This window comes from Prionailurus viverrinus, chromosome D1 (genome assembly GCF_022837055.1).
Source record: "Prionailurus viverrinus isolate Anna chromosome D1, UM_Priviv_1.0, whole genome shotgun sequence".
NCBI lineage: Eukaryota > Metazoa > Chordata > Mammalia > Carnivora > Felidae > Prionailurus > Prionailurus viverrinus.
Window position 1 is genome coordinate 58,325,599 of NC_062570.1, and position 26,272 is coordinate 58,351,870.

At 38.5% G+C, this 26,272-nt stretch overlaps 1 protein-coding gene across 2 annotated transcripts in view; it reads left to right on the forward strand.

Moving 5' to 3' along the window:
- The first annotated feature begins 873 nt into the window (after positions 1 to 873).
- RAB6A (RAB6A, member RAS oncogene family) overlaps positions 874 to 26,272 on the forward strand; it is an 86,220-nt gene continuing 60,821 nt past the window's right edge. The window contains exon 1 of one of the 2 annotated variants that reach the window (XM_047878228.1): positions 874 to 1,521. In XM_047878228.1, the coding sequence (XP_047734184.1) occupies positions 1,452 to 1,521 (70 nt within the window). In that variant the 5' untranslated portion in view covers positions 874 to 1,451. The remainder of the gene's footprint in view (positions 1,522 to 26,272) is intronic. The other variant, XM_047878227.1, reaches the window with a different exon arrangement.

Genomic DNA, 26,272 nt, shown 5'->3' on the forward strand with positions numbered 1-26,272 from the left:
TGATCTTTAAAATATTTCTTCCCTCACACTCAGGCTCAAGGTCAGGCTCTACCTCTACTTTGTTGTGTGACCTTTTTGCATAGCTGTTTTCCTACTTGGACCTCAGTTTCACCATCTGTGAAATGAAGGGTTTGATTTACATGATGTCTAAATCCTTTTCTAGCACAGTGGAAGGTGGGCGTCACCCACAAAGGAACAAAGGCTGTTAATAGACCAAGCCAGGTCAGGGAAGTGGAATGGCTTATCAATAATGGGTCGCAGAGGTTCAATGGGGGAAAAAGACATAACCTAGGTTCCACTTTATGGCTTCGTGGATTTTGTAAGTCATTTCCTTCCTCTGAGGTTCAATTTCCTCATCTGCAAAAATGTAGAGGCTCTGCTTCTGGTAGTTATGAAACTCCTGGGAGCAACAGTGAGGAATTATGATAAGAAAAAAAAAAATGGAGTAGGTGGGTGGGTGCACGGGTGAAGGGCAGATTTAAGGAATACGAGGCAGGGCTGAGGGTTCTGGAGAAGAGAAACACAGCAGACACCTTAGGGATCTCACACCACACGCGCACTGTGCTGGGGTCAATTCAACCTAGGTGCCGGCCCCGCCTCCTCCCTCCCCACGCTTCCCCTCCCCTCCGGCTGCGACGCGCCACACTTCGCATGGTAGTCACCGTGAGTCGCTTTCCATCGCGCTAGGGCCGCGCGCGTTCTCGCGCCGCCACCTCACTGCCATCTCTGCCCGCCTTTGGCCCCTTCCGATTGGCTCTCACGTTAGTGACGTACGTGCTCCTTATTCTACCCCCGTCACTTCCCCAGGGTTCCGCCCCGCCTCCCCCTTACTTCTCCCGATTGGCGTGGCAACCTAACCTGCCCTGGTCTCCACTGTGAAGGAGAAGCCGGGAGAGCAGGCTAAACCAGGAAGACGCTGGCTTGTGGCGCGCACGCGCACGCACGCACGCCGGCGGCCGGAGGGGCGGCACGCTCGCGCCCGGGCTCGCCGCGCGCCGCGCCAGAGGCTCGCGCACTCAGCAGGTTGGGCTGCGGCGGCGGCAGCTGTGGGAGCTGAGGCGCAGCGCGTGAGAGGTCCCAGACGCGTCTGCGGCTCCGGTTCCGCCACCTTCCTCTTCTCTCACCCCAGTCTCGGTGCCGGGTGCTGAGAAGGGAACGGCGCTAGCCTTGGTAACTTAGAGCCCACCCTTGGCTGCTTCCGACACCGCCATCCTTCCTTTCCCAGCCGCGGGCCTCTCGGTGCTAAGGCGACTCTGCGGGGAGGCGGCGGCGACGGCTGCCTGTCTGTGGGGAGGAGTCCTGCCCTCCAGTCTTGCTCCGCCGCCGGGCCCTGCAGGGTCCAAGAGAGCTCGGCGCCGGTCCTTCCTCTCACCTTTTTCGTTAGCCGATTGGTGCAGCGTCGGTCCGAGAGGTCTCTGAGCTGAGGCGGCGGCAGCTCCTTCGGCTTCATCATGTCCGCGGGCGGAGACTTCGGGAATCCGCTGAGGAAATTCAAGCTGGTGTTCCTGGGGGAGCAGAGCGGTGAGTGCGCGGCTCCCCCACTCCTGGCAGCTGGCCGCGGCTTCCCCGCACCGCCCCCAGTGCGGCCCTTCTGTCCGCGAAGGCTCTCTCTACCGGCCTCGCGTTTACGCTCGGTGGTAACCCCCAGCCCTGCCCGGTGTTTGCTGACCTCTGTTAGCCACCGGCTCCTCTTCGTCTTGATCCGTCGGTCAGATTTTTGACCCTTCCGTCCCCGGCTCAGACGTCTCCTTCCACCACCTCTTCCCCCCCCCCCCCGCAGCCCGGGCCTCTCCCGTCGGTCTGCCCCCTCCCCCCAGTCCTCACCCCGCCCAGCCCCAGCCTGCTGTCCATCCCTTTATTCCTCCCGTCTCCGCCGTCTCACCAACCGTAGCCCCCTTCCTTGAGCCCCACCCTTATCTTTGCTTTTATTCCAGTTCGTCAGCTCTGTGAAGGCCCACCCTGGGAAGCCCCACTCCGGGAAGCCCCGCTCCCGGGAACCGACCCTCTTCAACCTTGGACTAGGAGGGTGGGGGGATTAGGGCGTTGTTTTCCTTAGAGGCTTGGCCCTGGGATATGCGGATCTTATGGGAGGTGGGAAATGGGGGGTCGTAGAAATTCTTGGATGGTTTTCCCTTGGGTGGGGAATTAGTTTGGAAGGTATATGTCTGAATTAGAGGCGACTTGAGGATGGAGTGGTTGGGGAGTAAGGGGTGGTGGCGGCAGTGGTGATTTTTGTTTCTTGGGTTAGGCTGAGGCTTGTTGGAAAACCTCATTTTCTTCTCATGACTTTGAGCCCTGACAATTCTTCTGGCACTGTTGATGCTTTGCCGATCTCTGCCAGATGCTATGTCATGATCGTTTTACTTGGAATTTTTCACATCTCACCTCTCCTCCTCTTTCAACATGAAGCAGTGTCTGATTCTCTTTATGGTGGTGCAAACGGGGATTACCGGGGAAATGTTAATTATTTCATTTCTTCTGAGTGTTTTCAACATATAAATATATTTAGGATTCCTGTGAGAGAAGGCCTGAGAATAACGAACATCTTTGTTTTGTAGGATTTCCTTAGGGGCTAGGGAGTAATGGAGTAGAGTAGAATAGATTCATCATTGGTTATCTAAATTAGATTTCAATATGTAATGCCGTTTCGGCTAAATGACCCTTTTATGCTTAATATTCCACAGTATATGATGAGTAGCGTGATCTTACTTACCTGGTCAGGCTTCTGCTGTCGCTTACTTTGTATTACATACAGGATCATAGTTTTGTGATGGCTTTCTCCAAAATAACTTCTTGTGGTGGTTCCAATTTTATGCTGAATTATGAAACTTGGCACTCGACAATCTAGAGATTATCATCCTTTTTTGTTTTTCTTACATTTTTCATGACCATCTTTAAAATTCACACATTGAGAGGTTAGTTCCTCCTAAATCATCATTGAGTTACCTGCTAGGTACCTTAGATTAGGCTGTAGGGAAGAAAATTTCTTTTGATTGGAAAGCAGATAACTGATATAAATTCAGAGCTTTTACAACTACCTTGAACTGTTTATACTAATATATATGGCATTGAAGTAGATTAACGTTAGTTGCAAAATTGCTTCTAGTTGGAGCTGAGAAATCACTTCTCTCTTTTCATATATAATCTTTGCCTCTTGCTTCCTTATCAAGGAAAAGGATAGTCTCCTCTTTGCTTATGAATATTCCTGAAGCATGTATAAACTTGTTTAAGTAACTTGGTAAGACCTGTGAGCATGAACCCAGTCTAGGTGTTTTATGGCACTTTTAGGACAATGCCATGTGTAAAATATAGTGTATTCGTCATTATTGATAAATAGGATCTAAAGTGCTTATTGTGCACTCTAGGGATGTTATTGCCGGCCTTATGTTGTGATGAAGAACTATTTAGTTTGCATGAAGAAACCTTTAATCTCTGCCCTAGGAAGGTTTTAGTATGAGTAGAGATCATAAGTTCGATATTTAAAGGTTTCCTTTGAATTCCTTGAGTATTTATGTTCTAAATGACATTGCAGAGTTCCGTGGCTTCTCATTTTTTTACTTTATTTAAGTCTTGACAATGACCTCCGTGTAGTTCCTGAAGTCATCTTAGATTTTTTTTAATAGACTATTTTTTAGAACAATTTTAGATTTACAGAAAAATTGAGAAGATTGTGCAGAAGGTTCCCATATAGCCCCACCCAGTTTCCCCAGTATTCCTCGGTGTTCTTAACATCTTAAATTAGTATGGTACTTTTTTATAATGAATGAACCAATATTGATGTGTTATTATTAACTAAGTCCATAGTTTATTCAGATTTCTTTTCATCTTTTTTTGTTTCAGCATTCAGTTCAGGATACCACATTACGTTTAGATGTCAGTGTTTCTTTAGGCTCCTCTTAGATATTTTCTAAAGTATTGTATTTACATGCTTTTAACTCTGGAACTGTGGGGTTAATTATCTTTTAAGGCTGCTATAATGTTAAGTAATGCCATCCGATAGCTTTGACAGTGAAAGATTGATCTCTGTTTTCCTGGGCAGTGTCTGTAGTTTTCTTATGCATTAGTAAAGGTCTTTGGAGCCCATGTCATCTTGATGTAACTCTTCATGAATTATTTATTTTTAGGTTTTACAGTTCCACAATTCAGCTTTCAAAAACTAATCTGTGGCAAAGCATTTACCACATTTATAATTCTTATTTGTATGTGTGTGTGTGTCTGTTACCCACAGCAGTCCCATGAAGATTACAACTTATTTTTTTGTTCATTGTATCCCCAGTGCCTAGCATAGCACCAGGCTCGTAGGTACCAGAAATATTTGGTAAATGAATGATGGTTGAATCTACTAGGAATCAAAGCTGGTAGCCTGTATTAGTCTTTGCTGTGGTGGAATCTATGTTTTATTTTTCCCATAGGCACTTAGTAGTTTAACAATAACATTTTATACTTACATTAGTTGATTGTATGCTGGGATACTTTTGATTCTTGGGGTTGGGGAGCAGGGAACCTGCTTTTTTTTTTTTTTTTATAACTCTTGCCATTTTGCTTAAAAAAATAATAATGAGACCAGGATTTTGCATTTTTTGGGGGGTAGGTTGAGAAAAATTAGTTTTGTTTAGTTAAAGCTATTGTTAAATTGTTTGCTATTAGCGTAGAACCTAAAAGTATGTCAAATGTTATTAAAGATGTGTTCATGGAACTGATTTGGAGTTAAGTAGACTTCTGTTTAGCTTATCAAAAATAAAGCTTCTGTGCTTTGTAATGAAGATGAGTTGTTTCAGTATATGAAGTGTCAGAGCAAGTTAATGATACTAGTCTTGGTAATCTTTCTAACAAGTCTTAGGGTTTATATTTCAGTAGTATACGTGATTTAATAAAGGAATGTTGGAGTACACAATTTACAGCCGAAGTTTCCTTAAGAAATCTCTTTTATTGCTACCTCTGGCTGCCGTCTTGAAATGCTGAGGCACTTTTAGGAATGCATTCATGGTTTATAGTGGAAGATATTACTACAAACAAATGTTACAAGTAGGGTTACAAATTAGGAAATATGTCAGGTAGAAGCACATATTTGGCCTAATGCTGCTTATTTTTTCATTCTATGTTACTCTTTTTACATCAGGTTTTTTGAATTATAACATGCTAGATAGGGAAAATGTGTCTTTCCATCAGGGATCAGGAGTACTGAACAGTTTAGATTGGCTAGATCAGTGATCTTAAACTTTTCTTCTCAAGATACCGTTACCTGTTAGGCTTTTACAAATTGTTGAGGCCCCTAAAGAACTGTTCATATGGTTTATATCAATATTTATTGAAAGTTAAACAAAGTTTAAAAATACTTAATTCATTTAAAAATAAAAATAATTAAACCCATTACATGAAAGAACTATTTTGCAAACAAAAATTTAGTGAGAGAATGGCATTGTTTTACAAATTTGCAAGTCTCTTTAATGTCTTTGATTCATGAGAAAATATCTGGATTCTCAGATCCTTCTCCATTCAATCTATTGTAATGTCACGTGTCATATAGGCTCTGGGAAACTCCACTGTACACTCATGAGAGAACGAGAGTGAAAAAAGCCAAATAACAATATTATGAAAATGGTTTGACTCCCAGGAGGGTATTGGACCCTCTACTGAAGAGTCCTGGGGATCCTGGTGGTCAGTAGACCACACTTTGAGAACTGCTGGATTAGATGATATTAAGCCATTTGTACCATGGAGCTTCATACTGCAAGTTAGGGCAAAGAGAATGTTTTCCAGATCTGGTTTTGGAGCCTTAAAACTAAACAGTAGAGCTAGTGATTAAGAGCACAGAGTCTGGGTTTCATATTTTAGCACTGGCCACTGGCTTTGGGCAAATTATTTGACTTCTTTGTGCTTCAATTTCCTTCTCTAAAGGTAATAGGAACTATAATACAGAGCTATTGTGAAGATTAAATTAGTTAATAAATGTGAAGCATTTACAAGAGTGCCTGGCACGTGGGAAGTGCTCAAACTATTTAAAAAAAATTTTTTTTTTAATGTTTATTTTTGAGAGAGAGACAGAACGCGAGCAGGGGAGGGGCAGAGAGAGAGGGAAACACAGAATCTGAAGCAGGCTTCAGCCTCTGAGCTGTCAGCACAGAGCCTGACCTCGAACCCATAAACCAAACCCATGAACTGCAAGAGCTGAAGTTGGGTGCTTAACCCAGGCACTCCATGCTTGGTAACTATTTTAATTTAACACATGTGCATGTAAAACTATGCTGTCAAGTGATTTGATAGAACATAAGCTTAAATTTACATTTTATCAGGAAAGAAATATTGCATATAATATCTAAAACAATACAGTGTAATAAGTGCAGCTGCTTAGAAAAATAGAGTTAAAAGGTATAAAGAAGTGACAGGAGCATGGGGTTTCAGGGAAGACACATTATAAATGACTAATAATTTAAGTACTTTGAGCTGAAATTCTTGAATTAGAATTTACAGAATTGGAGGAGACTTTCAGAATTCATCTTATCCATTTCTCTTAGGGCTTTAAACTGGATAACTCCCCCCCCCCTCTATTTTTAATAGGTAATACAAACATAAAAAGGTGTACTCTGAGAAAACTTACTACTACTCTTGTTCTGGTAGCTCCTTTCTCTATTCCACCCCCTCCTGCCTTATATATTGTTTTCTTGTGTATAGTCTGGGATTTCTTTATGCAAATACAAGCAAATACGAATATAATTTCTTACTTTCTCTTATATAAGATGTATCAGACTCTACTCCACACCTTTCTTTTTTTACTTAACAATACATCCTAGAGATCTTTCCATATTATTTGTACATACAAAAACAGCTTTCCATTTCTGTTTTTTGTTTTCCAATAAAATTTTTGTAAGGGGCACCTGGCTGGGTCAGTCAGAGGAGCATAGGGACTCTCAGTTCATCTCAGGGTCAGAAGTTCAAGCCCCACATTGGGTGTAGAGATAACTTAAATAAATAAAACTTTAAAAAATATTTTTTATTTTATAATAGTTTTAGGGGTGTCTGGGTGGCTCAGTCCGTTAAGCATCTATCTCTTGATTTTGGCTCAGGTCATGATCTCACAGTTTGTGAGATTGAGCCCCACGTCAGGCTCTGCTACCAATGCAGAGCCTATTGGGATTCTCTCTCTGCCCCTCCCTGGCTTGTTCTGTCTCTCTTTCTCTCCCCCCACCCCCCAAAATAAATAAATAAATAAATACTTAAAAAAACAGAGTAGTTTTATATTGACAGAAAAACTGCAAAGATAATTCATTTGTACATTTTCACAATTAATGAACCAGTATTGATACATTGTTAACCAAATTCCATATTTTATTTAAATTTCTTTAGTTTTATCTAGTGTTTTTTTTGTTCCAGGATTCCATCAAGGATACCACATTTGATTTGTTATTAGTTCTCCTTATGCTGTTTTTAGTTATGACAGTTAAATTGGATCACTCTTAAGTTACTTCATTTATAGAAATCTCCAAGATAACACATTTTTTATTTTTTTTAAAGTTTGTTTATTTAAGAGAGAAAGAGAGTGGGCACATGAGCAGGAGAGGGGCAGAGAAGGGGAGAGAGAGAATCTCAAGCAAGCTCCAAACTGCCAGTGCAGAGTCCAATGCGGGGCTTGAACTCAGGAACCGAGAGATCATGACCTGAGCCAAAGTCGGATGCTTAACTGACTAAGCCTCCCAAGTGCCCCTGTAATTTTTAATATCAAATTTCCCTGTTTTGAAATTTTCATATCTATTCCTGTGCTATATTGTTAAACCTTGTCCTTGGGGAGGCAACATATATTGATATAGACAGCTCCAGAGACAATCAGACTTTGGCGCTAATCCTGACCCCAGTATTTCAGTGTTATCTTGGAAAGTTTATTTAACTTTGCTAAGCGTTTTTTCCATTTCTTATATGGCAACACTAACCTGGTAGTAGTGTTTTTTTCTATCCTCTAGTTATAGATATCATACATTTTGGTTAGGTCGGTATTTCATTTATACAGTATTGTAATTAGGTAAATGATATTCACAGCTGAGTCGTGTAGTATACTGATTACTTATACTTTTTTGCATATTTTTTTGTTTTCCTTTGTTTAATTTATATACATATCCTGAATTTATCCCCCAACTTTTTTTTTTTAATTTTTTTTTTTTAACATTTATTTATTTTTGAGACAGAGAGAGACAAAGCATGAACGGGAGAGGGTCAGAGAGAGGGAGACACAGAATCTGAAACAGGCTCCAGGCTCTGAGCTGTCAGCACAGAGCCTGACGCGGGGCTCAAACTCACGGACCGCGAGATCATGACCTGAGCCGAAGTCGGCCGCTTAACCGACTGAGCCACCCAGGCGCTCCAATCCCCCAACTTTTTATCCACAATGTAAATCACGTCTCTGTGTATAAGAATGCATCAGGTTTTTCCTCAGAAGAAATTCATTTAATTTGAAGACCTCTTGAAGACCTCTCTTCCAGAACCTTCTTACCTATTCTAATATATACTAGTTACCATCCCCATGATGGGTGCTCAGCTGTCAACCTGGGATCTACCTTTGTCATCATTTTGAGGATTTCCTTTTCTCTTGTGTTAGATGGATCCGTTGTTTCTCAGATTACATTTTCCTTTTTTTTATTGGTTTACTCTATCATGAGGTTGAACATACTCTCCAGTTGGTAGTTTCCTAATAAACATGGGAGAAAGTTTTTTGAGACCTTGTGTTTCTGAAAATGTATTTGGACAACTTTTACACTGGAAATTTGGTGGAGTTTAGAATTTTAAGTTGGATACATTCCTAAAGAAGTTCAAAAACATTAATGTATATATAGCCTTGTAGATTCTTAGTGTTACCTTTCTGACTCTTGGTCTTTTGATCTTTCATACTGATGTGTCGATTTTCATTTTGTGTGCTGTAATAATAGATATAATTTCTTTCAAACTGGAAACTTATGTTCTTAGTTTTTAGGAAATTTTCTTAACTAGTATGATACCTCTTCTCCATTTTTGGTTCCCTCTTGAATTATTAGACCTGGATTGATCTTCTGATTTTGTCTTATTTTATGTCTTTTCTTTTTCTTCATGTTTCTGTTTTAATTCTCAAAAGATTTTTTCAGCTTTCTTCCATCCTATTTTATTTCTATCATTTTCATTTCAAAGAGGTTTTTTTTTGTTTGTTTTCTGAATGTTCCTTGTCTGTAGCATCTTTTTGATTCTAGTATCTTTGGTTTTTAAAGTTTCTATTTATTGATACTGAGAGAGAGAGAACACATGTGTACATGTGTGCGAGTGAACAAGGGACAGGTAGAGAGAGAGGGAGAAAGAGAAACCCAAGCAGGCTCTGTACTATGAGTGCAGAGCCCAGCCCGGGCCTCAATCCCATGAACTGTGAAATCGTGACCTGTGCCAAAATCAAGAGACATTTGCTTAACTGACTGAACCACAGAGGAGCCCCTCCAGTATCTTTTATTATTTTGAGGATATTATTGAGATGTATTTCCTATTCCCAATACTCAGTTTTTTGTATATTGTTAGTACCTCTGTTTATTTTGATTATTCTTTCTTGCTTGATGTGGTCCTCAAAAAACAAGTAATTCTTGGCTATCCTCCTATGTTTAAAAAAGTTGAGCACTAAAAGCTTGATTTTAAGCACTTGTGCGGGTTTAGGGAGCTTCTCTGTAGGATGATCTGGCTGAGTTCTTTTGGGGGGAGTTAGCTCCTTTAATTCTTTCTTTTGCCCATCAGATTCGTAAAGAATTATCCAGTGTCTTGCTGGAGGGAGTAAGCTTAGTTCCCAGTTTTCTTGGTGCTGAATGCAGACAGAGTTTGATGATAACATAGAGTAATGGATTTAATTTCCTTGTTTTTAATACTGTTTGTATTTTAGCCCTCACTTGTTTCTTTTATTTCCCAGTCCAGAAGCTCTCTATTTTCCTTTCTCATAGAATAACTCTCTAATCTTCTGGTGAAGTGGGAGAGGGACCTGGCTGTGTGGAACAGTGGAGGGGACTTTCATTTGTTCGTTTTGTTTTTAGCACCACCTTTATACTTATTTCTTAGATATCCTTGGTGCCCGCAATTCCTGAGCTATTTGGGGGTTCTCTGGCACAAATCAGATTGTTTCTCAGCTTTCTCCATTGTCAGTCTAAAGTTGATCTTTATAGAACCTATTAGGTTAATTACCACTTTTCCATTTACTTTCTACCTTCAACTTGGATGATTTAGATTTTCTGAGAACCAGTACTTTTAGATGTTTAAAATTGCTTAGGGTTTTCAGTTTCTTTTTTTTTCCTTTTCCTTTTTCATTTTATAAAATTAAAACCAACTCATTTGTACCCATGTTTATAGTAGCATTCACAGCCAAAAGATAGAAGCAACCCAAGTGTCTGTCAATGAATACATGGATAAACAAAATGTGTTATATACATAAAATGAAATATATTATTCAGCCTTAAAAAGGAAGGAAACTCTGATACATGCTACAACATGGATAAATATTGATGACATTATGCTACGTGAAATAAGTCAGTCACTAAAGGGCTAAATATTGTAGGATTCTTTAAATTAACGGATAATAAGCATTATCAGTACTGTCATTGTGAGATTGTATGAAACCATGCCCAGACACCCCAATAGATTTCTCTTTGAGATGAAGTCCAAACTCTTCTTCTTGGTTTAAAGACTGTCATAGTCTGGCTTCTACCCTCCTATCTCTGATCTTATACCTAATATTCATCTTTACCCTTTATTGTTATGCATATTACAGAAGAGGTTTTTTTAATAATCATTAGGGTGTTACATGCTATGCAGAATACATGTCTTCCATTCTTAGAATAATAGAATCTTAAAGATCATTTATTCATTTAACAGATGCTCATGGTGTGCCAGGCATGGAGCTAGGTCCTGGGGGATATAGTTATTAATAAATCAGATACTCTCTATTCTTGCTTACAGTCTGACAGTAAAGTAGATTTAAATCTTTTACATTGCTCTGGACCTTCCAATCTCTGTTCTTGGACCTCTTCTTCAGTCTATCCTTTAAATTATTAGAATGAATTTTATAAAAATGTAAATCAGTAACTTCTTATCTTAAAAACATTGTGAATGTACTGAATTGTACACTTAAAAATGGTAAATTTATATGTATAGTTTATCACAATAAAAAATTAATTTTCAAAAACTCAAAAGCCTCACATTTGTAGGTTTATTTGGTCACTTTTATTTATTTTTATTTTTTTATTATTTTTAATGTTAATTTTATTTATTTATTTATTTTTAAATGCTTATTTATTTTTGGGAGAGAGAGACAGAGTGTGAGGAGGGGAGGGGCAAAAAGGGAGGGAGACACAGAATTCAAAGCAGGCTCCGGGCTCCAGGCTCTGCATTGTCAGCACAGAGCCTGACACAGGACTCAAACTCACAAACTGTGAGATCATGACCCGAGCCAAAATCGGGTGCTTACCCAACTGAGGCACCCAGGTGCCCCTGTTTTGTCACTTTCAGAATAAAATCAACCTTGAAAATAAAACAGCCAGGTAGTTATTTCACCAGCAAAATGGGTTTTTTTGGAATAGCAGAGGAATGCCAGATCAGGAGAAGTAAGCCATCGTGAACCATTGGCAAGTCTGGAGAACAAATCAGAGATATGCTCTTTTATAGAGGAAGGGAAATTGGGAGGGGCTGTTATAAACAAAAATCCCTTGGAGTAAACTGGGAGTTTGAAGCCTAGTGACTTTTTGTTGGCTGAGTTGTGATAGTCTCCTATTGGTTGGGCTGTTGCTAGGCAAGGAGGGAATCTATCCTTCTGGGGTAGTAAAGTAGATTTCTTCCTGTTGGGAATGCAAGGTAAATCTCTTCCTGGTGGGTCTGCAAAGGGCTGCAGTGAATGGTATGGCCCGAGAACTCCCCCTTCTGGTCTCGTGACTCCATTTTAAATGAGGTTTCTGTTGTTTTCCCCCTTAGATTAAGATCTTCTGAAAGCCTCGCTGGTCAAGAGTCAGGTTTTCTGTATTTAGTGCTTTTGTCCCTTGGTGTCAGGAAAGATGACCTTTCCCCCATGTTGTGTTCCACATAGGAGGGAAAGTACATAGCAGTTGGAAACCATTTAAGGCCATATTTGAGTAACAAGAAAGTTTAGACGGGAGAACTCTCAGACACTTCTTACCTAGTCTGTATCTTTTCAGGGTCATAAATGTTAGAGAAAATCTTGAAGCACTGAGCTAGCATCATCCTATTGTATATGTCATTTTTGTAAAAGTTTGACATGTGACAAGTAAAAGACTTCAAAATAATTATGCAAAGCAGAATCAAAAGTATGTGAAAAATACAGTTTGATCGTTCTAAACCAGGAGCCCAGGCTTGAAGGTAATTAGTTAAATAGGTCAAAAGATCAGGGGTCATTAGGTGAAATTTGCAGTGACCAGAGGGCTTGTTTTCTGATTTTGTTTAATTGAATTTCTACCTCTCCAGAGATATTTATTCATGTGCAACAGGTAGTATTTGCTATTGCACAAATGCCTCCTTGTTTAGCAAGTAGGTAATCAGGGACTGTGTAGTTATCCAAAACCGCTTGATCTAATGATTCAAGTGATCATTGTTGGGCTGCCGCTGCTTTGGCTGTGAAATCAGCTACCTCTCCTAAAGTTAGGGAGTTTCTGACCATGCATTCCTTGGCACTTACCCAACCTGAGGAGAAAGCTCTCCCCTGTGTAGGTAAACCCGGAGTCATATAGGCCTCCTTCAGTTTCCATTTAAAGCAGCCATGGATGTTTAATGGGGCAGAACAATGAGAGGTTTTTTATTTATTACGGATGTTGACAGGGACACTTAAATGTCCCAGTAAGCACTGACCTCCAATTTGCCAGCTATCTAACCATTTGTATGCCCATGGGAAATGCTATCTACTGTAGACAAAAGTGAATCCAGGCAGAGTGCAGAGGAGTAAGGTATCCCTTAGCTGGAATTTCCTGATTGACCTTTTCAAGACAGGGATCAGAGGAATTTAGATGACATTCTGTGAGGTACCATCCCATACTAAAGAGGACTTTTCTAAGTCTTGCAGAAAGGAGTTAGCCCATTTGTATATCTCCTTAGTGCAGGGGAACAGGTTATTGGAGAAATTGCCTACAGATAAGACCAAGGAATCTCTGACATTGTGAACAGTTTCTGGTGATGGATCCAGCAGAGAGAGGGAGACACAGAACTCGAAGCAGGCTCCAGGCTCTGAGCTGTCAGCACAGAGTCCGACGTGGGGCTCGAACTCACAGACTCACGGACTGTGAGATCATGACCTGAGCTGAAGAGAGAGTGGGGGAGGGGTAGAGAGGGAGGTAGAGGATCCCAAGCGGGCTCCACACCCAGCACAAGGGCCCAGCTTGAGGCTTATCCATGACTGTGAGACCATCACCTGAACTGAAATCAAGAGTTGGATGTTCAACTGGCTGAGCCACCCAGGCAGCCTGAGGAGGTCTTTCTTTAAGAAGGTGACAGAAGCATTATCATACTGATGTTGAGTAAATAGGAAAAAAGTAGAAAACTACTAAAGTTACTACTCATTTGTAAACTTTCCATATTTATCAAGTTGTTTATTATGAGACATTTCTTTCCTTTGGCCTGTAAAACTTTTAAACTTAATATGATATGGGGAAAAGTCTTAGAGCAAGAGTTAGGAGAACTGAACTGTGGTCTTTGCTCTCCCACTTTATAAATTATGTGCTTTTAAAGAGTTCACTTTAACTTTTCCATGCCTCAGTTTCCTTGTATGTAAAATGAGAAGAATCTTCCCATCCCCATATATGGTATGGATTGCATAGATGGTTCTTTGTAGGCTCTACCCATGGACTTCATGTTAGCACTGTCCTATATTTCTACATCTTTAATATTCACAAAGCTTCCAGAAATTGAAAGTAGTTCCTTCCCACAAAAGATTGAGTACATTTAATTTTAAATAAAGCATTCCTTTTGTACTCTCAAAATTCTTTAATTGAACTTCTTTATCTTTCTAAAATATTGTACATTTGTTTTCAAAGTTTCTGATACTGAAATGATTAAGTCTTTTAAAGTTTTATTTTGTTTTTGAGAGAGAGAGACAGAGCGTGAGCAGGGGAGGGGCAGAGAGAGAGGGAGACACAGAATCTGAAGCAGGCTCCAGGCTCTGAGCTGTCAGTACAGAGCCCTATGCAGAGCTCCAACACGAGCCGTGAGATCATGACCTGAGCCAAAGTTGGATGCTTAACTGACTGAGCCATCCAGGCGCCCCTGAAATAATTTAGTCTTTTATGTAAACAATCTAAATAGTTATTTCAACCTTAGTCTGGTTGGTATTATCTTAAATACTGTGATAATTTTTATTTTTCAGAATTTTTAGTCTCTAAAACTGTAGCCTCTAAAACCATGAGGCAGTAAATTTCTGTTGTTTAAACCAGTTTGTGGTGCTTTGTTATAGTAGCCCTAGCAGACCAATAAAGTGCTCAGTATTCCTTTGTAACTAAATGTAAAACTCCATGTAGCACCTCCTGACAACTGTACTGGAAAATATGTAATTCTTATCAAACCACTAAATTTTTTCAATAGTCAGAATACCTTAATTTTGTGAGTAAATTTATGTTTTGTAGTTTCCTGACATTAATATATTTGTTTTGCATACAAAGTAATAATGTCGACTGACATTTGATTACTTACTACATATCAGGCCCTGGTTTAAGTACCTTACAATCTAACTGATTTAATCCTTAAAACCAGCTCTGTGAGCTCCTGGAGAAATGGTTGATTTCAGGGCTACGGCAGGGAAAATACAAGATGAGCCCAGAGCTGCTTCTGGTGGCATAAAGTAAGGAAGTGTTTAAAAAAGAATGGGGCTTCTTAAAAGGGCACAGGAACCAATGTGAAAGAGCACCTAATAGAGAAAGTTGGGATAATTTGAGCAAAATAAATGATGATGATATTACATTATAACCCACAGATTAAATATCCATGAATCCAGAGTTAAATAGATAAGAACCACTCTTTCTTATAGAAGAATTCCAGTTAATAAATATAGATGGAATGAGGGAAATGCAAAATCACCGTTAGAATACCACAGTAATGGTGCATCCGTGTGGCTCAGTTGGTTAAGTGTCCGACTCTTGATTTTGGCTCAGGTCATGGTCTCACGATATGTGAGATTGAGCCTCACATTGGTCTCTGTGCTGACAGTATGGAACCTGCTTGGGATTCTCTTTTTCCCTCTCTCTCAAAATAAAGAAACTTAAAAAAAAAGGGATACTGCAGTGATTGTTGCATGCAAGATCGATTTTTTTAAAGTAATCTGTACCCCAACATGGTGCTTGAATTCAGAGCCCCCAGATAAAGAGTCTGGAGTTGCAAGATCTACTGACTGAGCCAGCTAGGTGCCCCTGGCAAGATCCATTTTTGAATGCCAGAATTGGTTGGCAAAAGTTTGAAAAGACACAGGACGTTTGTTAATTAGTCTCAAAGTATCTCCCCTAAGATAATTATTAAAAGAGGAAAAACAGTAGCTTTTATAGTAGAAAAATTATGTAGAGATGACCATAACCAAGTCATCAAGGTTAACATCAGGAATAAGACATTAACATTATATCATGTTCCTCGTTATGATGCAGTGAGAAATGCTTATCAGTTTTTGGTAGTCTTGTCAAAAAAATGCATTATCTCAATCTAATGAGAAGACATTAGGCAAATCTAAATTGAGGGACATACACAAAATAATTGACCAGTACTCTTCAAAAGTGTCAACATTATGAAAACAAGGAAAGACAGGAAATGTCACAGATGAGAGGAGACTAAGGAAACATGACAACTAAATAGTGTCCTAATAGTCCTGGGTTGGATCTTGTAACAGAAAAAGGACATTGGTAGAAAACCTGGTGAAAGGCAAATAAGTTCTGTAGTTTAGTTAATAGCATTGTATCACTATTCATCTCACAGTTTTGATAATTGTGCTATTTAAGATGTTCTCCTTAGGAGAAGCTGAGTGAAAGGTATACTGGAATTCTCTGTACTAGTTTTATAACTTTTCTGTAAATTTAATATTATTTCCAAATAAAAAGTTAAAATGGTCCTGTAAGATAGGTACTACTGTTATTCCTATTTTACCTTGAGGAAACTGAGGCACAGAGAGGTTAAAGAACTTAACCCAATTGTATAAGGTTGGTAAATGGCCAAGTTGGGATTTCGGCTGAACAGTTTAGTTCTAGAACTCCAGTAATAAAACCCTAAACTATTATTACCTTTCCTTGTTAAATTTTATATAGGTGAAATATGTGCAGAAAATAAAGGATACTTAGGTGTTCCCCCAAACACAGAAGTGAAGTAACTAATCATCTCTTGAAAGTTGAGCTATATGAACTAAATCTGTTAAAGTTAAGTGTTTCTCAGGTATTTTGCACTACCAGACTTTTGTAATTTGTATGACAGAATTCTTTTTTTTTTTTTAATATTTTATTATTTATTTTTGAGAGAGAGAGAGAGCGAGCGAGCGAGCAAGCCAGGTAAGGGCAGAGAGAGAGGGAGACACAGAATCCAGTGCAGGCTCCGGGCTCTGAACTGTCAGCACAGAGTCGGACACAGGGCTCAAACTCACAAACTGTGAGATCATGACCTGAGCCAAAGTTGGATGCTTAACTGACTGAGCCACCCAGGCGCTCCAAAATTTGCTTTGTTAATGATTATATTACTGAGTTACCAGAATCATTTCAAAATACTGTTTATACACAAGGAAAACCATAAATCTATTTAATTATGGAATTAAAATGTGATATTCAACTGGGAATTGTTCAGTCTCATCAAGAAGGCAAAAACACAACTGAAAAAAGGCTTTAAGTTTGCTAGGATACTATACAAAAAAGATAATAGCTAATTACTTTGCAGGTATAAGATCTGAACAAGAAATGCTTAAGCTGAAAAAGTTGTAGATTACACTAGATTATGAAATCACCTAGAGAATATTTCCTTTTTTAAGTGAAAAAATGATTTTTTGGAGCATTTCAGCATAATGCTGAATGAAGTTTTGTGTATTTGGTTGCACTGGAGTATTAGGTACAAATATGAAAATAATGTTCAACAAAAAATGAATAGCCACAGTATTCAGGATAAGATTAGTTAGGCTCTGATTGAAATTGTCACATAAACTGCTTTTTATAGGAGGATATAATAAATGCACTATTAGGGATTTTGAAAAATGTTTTGGAAAAGAGAGTAAACTTAGCTTTAACAGCTTTGAAAGAATATAGAAGAAATGCAAATATAGTAGAAATGCTGATTTAAAATTATGCCTAAAATATATGCGAAAAGGAACTATTTTAATTTCTAGAAGTCTTGCGATCATAAATGGGTAGGAATATATGAAAAGATACTAAAATATGTCTTTGGACAATGTAAAGGGGCCACCTAAGTGGACTGTACTCCTCTTTCTCTGGAATTTTGGGGTAACCTCAGTATAAGGTGGTCTTGGTTTTGGGAAAGGAGAATATTTTCAAGCCTTGTTTTTCTTTGTTGGGGTTTTAGTTTTGATTATTATTGTAATATCCAGAAACATTTTTCCAAAGTCAAAAATTCTTGCTTAAATTTTGCCACGGGGGAAAAGTTAAGGTACACTTGAGAGTTTATAGTCACAGTTTAAAGAAAGACTTAACCCATGATACAGATACTGTGTGGTAGAGTCTTAAAGTATTGTTTCATCCTCCTACAAAGTGTGTGTTCTTCATTCTCCATGAAGAAAAACAAAAAGTGTGTGGTTGGTTTTTTTTTGTTTTGTTTTGTTTTTTTGGTTTTCGGAATAGACCAACCTAGCTTGCTTCCTTTTTTTTACCTTTTTTTTTTTTTTTAAAAGAGAAGAAGAGTGAGCAGGGGAGGGGCAGAGAGAGAGAGGGGGACAGAGAATCTGAAGCTGGCTTGATGTGAGGCTCAAACCGTGAGATCATGACCTTTGCCCAAGTCAGATGCTCAACCACTCAACTGATTAAGCCACCCAGGTGCCCTACCTTTTTTTTTTTTTTTTTTTTTTTTTTTACAATAATGACAACTTTTTCATGGGCAGAAAATATTAGTTTTAATGTGGTAGATGCGTTCTTTTTAAAGAAGTTTTTCCATCTACTGAGTAATGAAGATAGATTCCTGTATTATGTTTTAGAAGTGTTTTGGGGTTTATGTGTTTGTTTGTTTGTTTGCTTTGCCTTTCACATTTAGGTTTATAATCCATTGATTATAAATTGATTTTGATGTGTGTTCTGAAGTATATGTCAGTCAGGTTTAAATTTTTTCAGCATGGGTACATATTTATCCAAACATGTATTAAAAAAACAGTACTTTTCCTCACTGCTTTGCCATGTCAGTTTTGTAATAATCAGCTATCTATAAATTAATCAGTTTGGTTCTGGAATTTCTGTTCTGCCAGTTGGTTTGTCTACCCTTATAACAATACCAGACTTACCATAAGTTTATATTAAAGTGGCTAATTTGGGGCACTTGGGTGGCTCAGACAGTTAAGCAGCCTGCTTTTGGTTTCAGCGTAGGTCATGATCTCATGTTCATAGGTTTGAGTCCATGTTGTGCTGTGTGCTGACAACATGGAGCCTGCTTGGGATTCTCTCTCTCCTCTCTCTGCCCCTCCCACATCTGTGTGCATGTGCACTTTCTCAAAATAAACAAACTTAAAAAAAATTGGCTGAGGGGTGCCTGGGTGGCTCAGTTGGTTAAACGTCTAACTTTGGCCCAGGTCATCGTCTAATGGTTTGTGGATTCAAACCCCGCATTAGCCTCTTGCTGACAGCTCTGAGCCTGGAGCCTGCTTTGGATTCTGTGTGTGTGTGTGTGTGTGTGTGTGTGTGTGTGTGTGTGTGTCTGCCCCTCCCCTGCTTGTGTGTGCTCTCTCAAAAATAAATAAATAAGCATTTTTTAAAAAAAATGACTGATTTCCCAGAGAGTAAATCCTTCCATCTTATTTTTTTTATTTAAGAGTGGCGTGGCTTGGCAATTCTAGGCCTTTGGCAATCTTGAAGAAGGTTGTTAAATTTTTTTTTTTTTCAACGTTTATTTATTTTTGGGACAGAGAGAGACAGAGCATGAACGGGGGAGGGGCAGAGAGAGAGGGAGACACAGAATCGGAAACAGGCTCCAGGCTCTGAGCCATCAGCCCAGAGCCTGATGCGGGGCTCGAACTCACGGACCGCGAGATCGTGACCTGGCTGAAGTCGGACGCTTAACTGACTGCACCACCCAGGCGCCCCGAAGAAGGTTGTTAAAATAGAACTTCAGGGGCGCCTAGGTGGCTCAGTTGGTTAAGCATCCGACTTCAGCTCAGGTAACGATCTCATAGTCCATGAGTTCCAGCCCCACATTGGGCTCTGTGCTGACAGCTCAGAGCCTGGAGCCTGCTTTGGATTCTGTGTCTCCCTCTCTCTCTCTGCCCCTCCCCTGCTCATGCTGTCTCTCTGTGTCTCAAAAATAAATAAAAAACATTAAAGAAATAATAGAACTTCAGTTTCTTTAGTAGTCATAGGACTATTAATATTTTGCCTTCTTAGTGTTTTTCTAGGATTTTGAACATTTCACCTAAGATTTTAAATTTATTACTACAAATTATTCATATTGCCCTTTTATGTCTGTGGGATCTGTAATCATGCTTTTTTTTTTATAATTTTTTTTACACTTATTTATTTTTGAGAAACAGAGTGAGACAAAGTGTGATCAGGGGAGGGGCAGAGAGAGAAGGGGACACAGAATCTGAAGCAGGCTCCAGGCTCTGAGCAAGCGGTCAGCACAGAACCTGATGCGGGGCTCAAACCCATGAACTGTGAGATCATGACCTGAGCCGAAGTCAGACGCTCAACCGACTGAACCACCCAGGTGCCCCAAGTAATCATGCTTCTTCAATGTCTAATACTGGCTATCTGTATCTTCTATCTTCTTGATAAGACTTGCTAGAGGTTTATAAATTTAATAGTGTTATTTTCCCCCAAAGAATTATTAGTCAGTCTTCTCAGTTGTGTGTTTTCTTTTTCATTAATTTCTGCTCTTTAATTCCTGTATTATGGTTTCTTTTGCTGGTCTTCCCTAACTTCTTGAGGAATACATGTAGCTGACTGACTTTTAGCTAATATATGCTACATGTAAGTGTGCATGTTGTATAAATTTCCTTTTAAATACTGTTACAGTTGTGTTTTGAAAATTTGATATGCAATACTTCTGTTACTCAGTACAGAATGCTTTCTGATTTGTATTGTGATTTCTCTTTTGACACATTGGTTATTTAGAAGTATATTATTTGCAAACACTTGGGGATTTTCTAGTTTTCTTTATATTTTCCACCTTAATTGTACTGTAATCAGAGAATATATTTTTAGTATTTTTAATTTTCTTGAGAATTTTTTGTGGACCATGTCATATCAATTTTATTTTATTTTTAAAGGTTATGTAATTTTTGAGAGAGGGCAAGTGGGAAAGAGGCAGAGACAGAGGGAAAGGGAGAATCACAAGCAGGTACTGTGCTGTCAGCACAGAGCCTGATGTGGGGCTCCGTCCAGTGAATCATGAGATCCTGACCTGAGCTGAAACCAAGAGACAGACACCAATTGACTGAGCCACCCAGTTGCCCCATATCAATTTTAATAAATAGTCCATGTTTCCCTGAAAAGAATGTATTTTATAGTTGTCAGATGCTGAATTCTTTGTAAGATTACTAGATCAATTTTGTTAATCATGTGGTTCAAATATTCTGTCTTTATTGAATTTTTGTCTATCCTGCTATTGAAAGAGATATGTTAAAATCTCCCCCAGTGATTATAGTTCTTTTCATTTTTACTTTATGTGTTTTTGAGACTTTGAGATTAGATATATACAAATGTGTAATTGTTATATGTTCTTGGTGAATTGAACCTTTTATCATCTTCAAGTGTTCCACTTCATTTCTAGTAATGCTTTTGGCCCTAACGTTTGTTTTGATGTTAATTTAGGTATACCATCTTTCTTTTAATGTTTTTATAGCATTTATATTTATTTCTTTTTACTTTCAACTTTTTTATATTCTTAGGTTTCAGATGTGTTTTAGTGGTCATCCAGTTAGGTTTTGTGTTTGTCCAGGCTGATAATCTGTTTATAAAATTGGAGCATTACTATGTTTACATTTAATATAATTGTATATTTGGATTTAAAGTAAATCTACCATTTTAATGTACTTATTTTTGTCCTTGATATTTCTTTTTCTTTTCTGTTACTTGAATTTATAGTCTTTAAAAATTATTCTATATTCTTGGAGCACTCAGCTGGTTGAGCATTTAACTTTGGCTCAGGTCATGACCTCACGGTTCATGAGTTCAAACCCTACGTCAGGTTCTCTGCTGTCAGTCTGTCAGTGCAGAGCCTGCTTCTGATTCTCTCTTCCTCTCTCTGCCCCTCCCCTGCTTGCGTTTTCCCAGTTTAAAAAGTTATTCCATATTCTTTGCTTTATTAATTGGGAAGTTATAAATTTTTTTCCATTTATTGATTACCATAGAAATTGTGGCAGGTAGCCATGACTTACAAAAGTTTGCAGCTAATTGATTCCTTTACCCTTCTGGACAATGTAAGGACCTTAGAACTCTACTTAGTACTCCCTCTGACTTTACTATGTGTATTTTAAGTGTGTGTGTATGTAAAACCCTGTATGATGTTATTGTTTTAAACAATGATTATTTAGATTTTTTTAATAAGGAAAACTTTCTTGAAGTACAACAGGTAAAAAAGCATACAAATCATAAGTGTACAGCTTGAATGAGAAAATTTGCTAGTCATATTGACTTGAATATTGCCATACTTATGAAAGTTATTTCTTACTGTAAATTAGTAAATTTGACCTTCTGATTTTAAAATCTCAATTTCCTGAGCTTTATTATTAAGCATGTCTTAAGAGCTGTATCTACTTCCATCTTTTCAAGAATGAAAGGCTGTCATAGACTATTGTATGCTACACTCTGGGCCACCTTCGTAATGAATGTTGTCTACTTGGTGAAGTTTCTGTTCATTGGTTAATTTTTCAGTGCCAGCAGGAACTGATACTGTGAGTGTAGATAGCATGAACAAGATAGATGAAGTTTCTGTTCTGCAGCTTACAGTTCATAAGTTGGGAGAGGTAAACTAGTAAATAAATGCACAAACAAGATAATTTGAGATGAGTGTTTTTGGTATTGCCATTTTTTTCTTATTTTTCTTTATTCTTTTATTTATCATTTATTTTCTTTATTATTTATTATTTATCTTTTTATCTTTTATTTATTTATCTTTTTATTTTTTATTATATATCTATTATTTATTATTTATTTTCTTTTTATTTTTTCTTTTTATCTTTTCTATTATTTCTTATTTTTTCTTATTTTTTCCCATAAGAAAAAGCAGATCATGCTTTTTATTATGTTAAATGTCTACACCTGGACTTAATATTTTTGAGTAAAAATGCTGGTAAAATGAATCTTATGCTAGTACTTATTTTAAACTTTCCACTGGACTATTCTTTGATTTCCAATCCATTTTTTTTATCCTTAAAATACATCCATAGATGGATGTTCACTTTGTTGTAGGAATACCATAAAAGCCTTGCTGCCATTTAAAATACTTGTAGAAATACAATCTTAGGCTGAAAGTAATTTTGAGAGGTAATTTAGTTTTTCTTTCTTTCAGGCAGAACCATACTGAATTTATAAGTTCATAATGTAACCAGGAAAGAAAAGTTCCACAAAATTAGGTTCCAGGAGCAAAATCTCAGAGGCTTTAAGGTACATGTTATACTTGAAGAATAACTAATAGCTTTCTATTCTTGTCAGATGAAGTTTGTTTGGCAAGAGTAAGAGATGAGTCTAGAAGGCTAGGTTCCAGTTTGATTGTAAAGGTCCTTGAATACCTGCTAAGGATTTTTAACTTTATCTTATGGATACTAGGGAGCCTTGAAAAATTTTTTAAGTTTATTTATTTATTTTGAGAGAGAAAAAGAGAGCACAAACAGGGGAGGGGCAGAGAGAGAGGGAGAGAATCCCAAACAGGCTCCGCACTGTCAGCTTAGAGCCCAGTGCAGGGGCTCAAACTCATGAACAATGAGATCATGACCTGAACCGAAATCCAGAATCAGATGTTTACCCCCTGGAATGTTTTATAAATTGAGAAAAGATTCCTCTAGCAGTATAGAGGCTGGACACTTTGCCCAGCGCTTTCTTCTCTTGTTCATTCTCTTCTACGTATCTCTTTCAGTGGATTGTGAACTCTTTTGTGGTAAGTGCTTTATCACTTGTTTCTCATTCTCATCCACCAACCTCATTGTTCTCTAGCACTTGGTTTTGGAATTAAGTGAGAAACATAGAATTAACATATTTCTTTACTTTTTTAAAAAAAATGTTTATTTATAGAGAGAGAGTGAGAGTGTGCAAGCATCAGGGAGGGGCAGAGGATCCAATGCTGGCCTCAAACTCATGAACCGTGAATCACTACCTGAGCCTAAGTTAGATGCTTAAACGACTGAACCACCCAGGTGCCCCATTTACTTTTTTTCAATACTTATTTATTTTGAGAGAGAGAGAGACATTCAGCAGGCAGTGTGCACAGGGGAGGGGCAGGAAGAGAGGGATAGAGAGAGAATCCCACTCAGGCTTCGCACTGCCCGAGCAGAGCCTGACACAGGGCTCACAGTCCCATAAACAGTGAGATCATAACCTGAGCTGAAATCAAGAGTCCGACGCTCAACTGCCTGACCTAGCCAGGTGCCCCCAAATATTTATTTTTTATTTATCTTTAGTAAGATTAGCCAGTCAGTCTTTACCTTCGTGTGAGTATCTTTCCTATCTTTATCTCTTTTTGTTTATTAAGTTTTTGTTTTAATTCCTGTTAGTTAACATACAATGTTATGTTAGTTTCAGGTGTATAATGTAGTGATTAAACAATTCCAAATATCACCCAGTGTTTGTTTTTTTTTTTAAGCTTAAAAAAAAATTTTTTTTAATGTTTGTTTATTTTTGAGGGAGAGACAGAGACAGAGACAGAGTGTGAGCTGAGAAGGGGCAGAGAGACACACACAGAATCTGAAGCAGGCTCCAGGCTGTCAATACAGAGCCTGACATGGGGCTTGAACCTATGAACTGTGAGATCATGACCTGAGCTGAAGTCTGGCACTTAACCGACTGAGCCACCCAGGCACCCCTTAAGTTTTTATTTTAATTCTCCTGTCTTCATCTCATGTTCTAATTTCCGCCCCCCTCTGGATGTCTCAATTTCATCATCCTGGAAACCCATACTAAAGGTCTTATGCCTCTCATATAAATATTATTGGAAAGCTAAAGCACCTTTATTAAAAACAACTTTCAAGACATACATATCAAATTACTTATTTCAACAAATCTTCTACACAAACTCATAATCCCTATTTTTTAATATGATTGTATAAGGATAGTTGTTTTTTTTTTAACTTTGGGAGAAACAAAAAATTTTATTTAAGTTTATTTAAAAATTTTTTTTAACATTTACTTATTTTTGAGAGACAGAGAGAGCACAAGTGGGGAGGGGCAGAGAGAAAAGGAGACAGAATCCAAAGCAGGCTTTAGGCTCTTGAGCTGTCAGCACAGAGCCTGACGCGGCGCTTGAACTCACAAACTGAGATCATGACCTGAGCCAAAGTCAGGCGCTTAACCAACTGAGCCACCCAAGCGCCCCTAAGTCTATTTATTTTGAGAGAGAGAGAGGATGCATGCAGGCAGAAGGAGGGGCAGAGAGGGAGGAGAGAAAGAATCCCAAACATCCTCCACATGCTGTTGGCGCAGAGACCAACGCAGCAGACTTGATTCCGCGAACCGTGAGAACATGACCTGAGCCGAAATCAAGAGTCAGATACATGATGGGGCTCCTGGGTGGCTCAGTCGGTTAAGCGTCCTACTTCAGCCCAGGTCATGATCTCGCGGTCTGTGAGTTCAAACCCTGTGTCGGGCTCTGTGCTGACAACTCAGAGCCTGGAGCCTGCTTCTGATTCTGTGTCTCCCCCTCTTTCTGCCCCTCCCCTACTCATGCTCTGTCTCTCTCTGTCTCAGAAATAAATAAACATTTAAAAAAAAAAAAAGAGAGATACATGCTTAACCGGGTGGGCCACTCAGGTGCCCCTAGGAGGAACAAAATCTTTATTCAATTTAGGTTTTTAGAAAAAGGCCACTAGATTTATTGAACTTTAGTACTGTTGACTAGGTTAGCTATATTGAAGTAGCATTAGCTTGGTTAATTGATTTTTCTGAATTTCTCCCCCACTCCCCCCCCACCCCCAAGTAAACTCTACTCCCAACCTGGGGCTCAAACTCACCACCCTGAGACCAAGAGTCACATGCTATTCCACCTGTGCCCCACTTTTCTGTTTTGCTATAGAATTGCATTACCTATGAGCGATATCTTTTACATGATATTGCATTGGATTTTGCTTGCAGTTGAGCATTACTCCTATGGTCCCTTTTTTAGCTGCTTTCATTACCATGATGGAATAGTGACTCCAGATAGGGTTTTTTTTGTTAGCTCTGTTACTAAAATCATAGCATCTGATTTAAGTTACTATTAGTATCATAGCACAATAATCTTTTATACTGGCTTATTTTTGTGGGAAAAAGTTAGAAAAATATAAATAACCAGTTGGTCCGTTTCAGTATTTTCTGACCAGTATAATTGGCTAAGAATTACAAAGCAGTTCATATATTTTCATTATATAGGTTGTAGAATAATTCAGACTTCTCTTATTATACAAACATCTGTCTTCTTTGAATCTTAAGTATTCTTGAAGAGTATATTATGTAAGGAATTATTATACAACTTACAGAAATTCTTCCCTAAATTAGTATAAATTGTTTTTCTAGAGGTCCAATAAGGAGTTTCTCTAATCTTTAATAATCTGCCCCTTTTAAAGCATTCCTTTTAGTTATCTTTGGTGTTCCATTATTAGATTTTTTTAATTTTTAATTTATTTTTATTTTTTTAATTTACATCCAAGTTAGTTAGCATATAGTGCAACAATGACTTCAGGAATAGATTCCTTAATGCCTCTTACCCATTTAGCCCATCCTCCTCCCACAACCCCTCCAGGAACCCTCTGTTCTCCATATTTAAGAGTCTCTTATGTTTTGTCCCCTTCTCTGTTTTTATATTATTTTTGCTTCCCTTCCCTTATGTTCATCTGTGTCTTAAAGTCGTCACATGAGTGAATTCATATGATATTTGTCTTTCTCTGACTAATTTCACTTAGCATGATACCTCTTGTTCCATCCACGCATTGCAAATG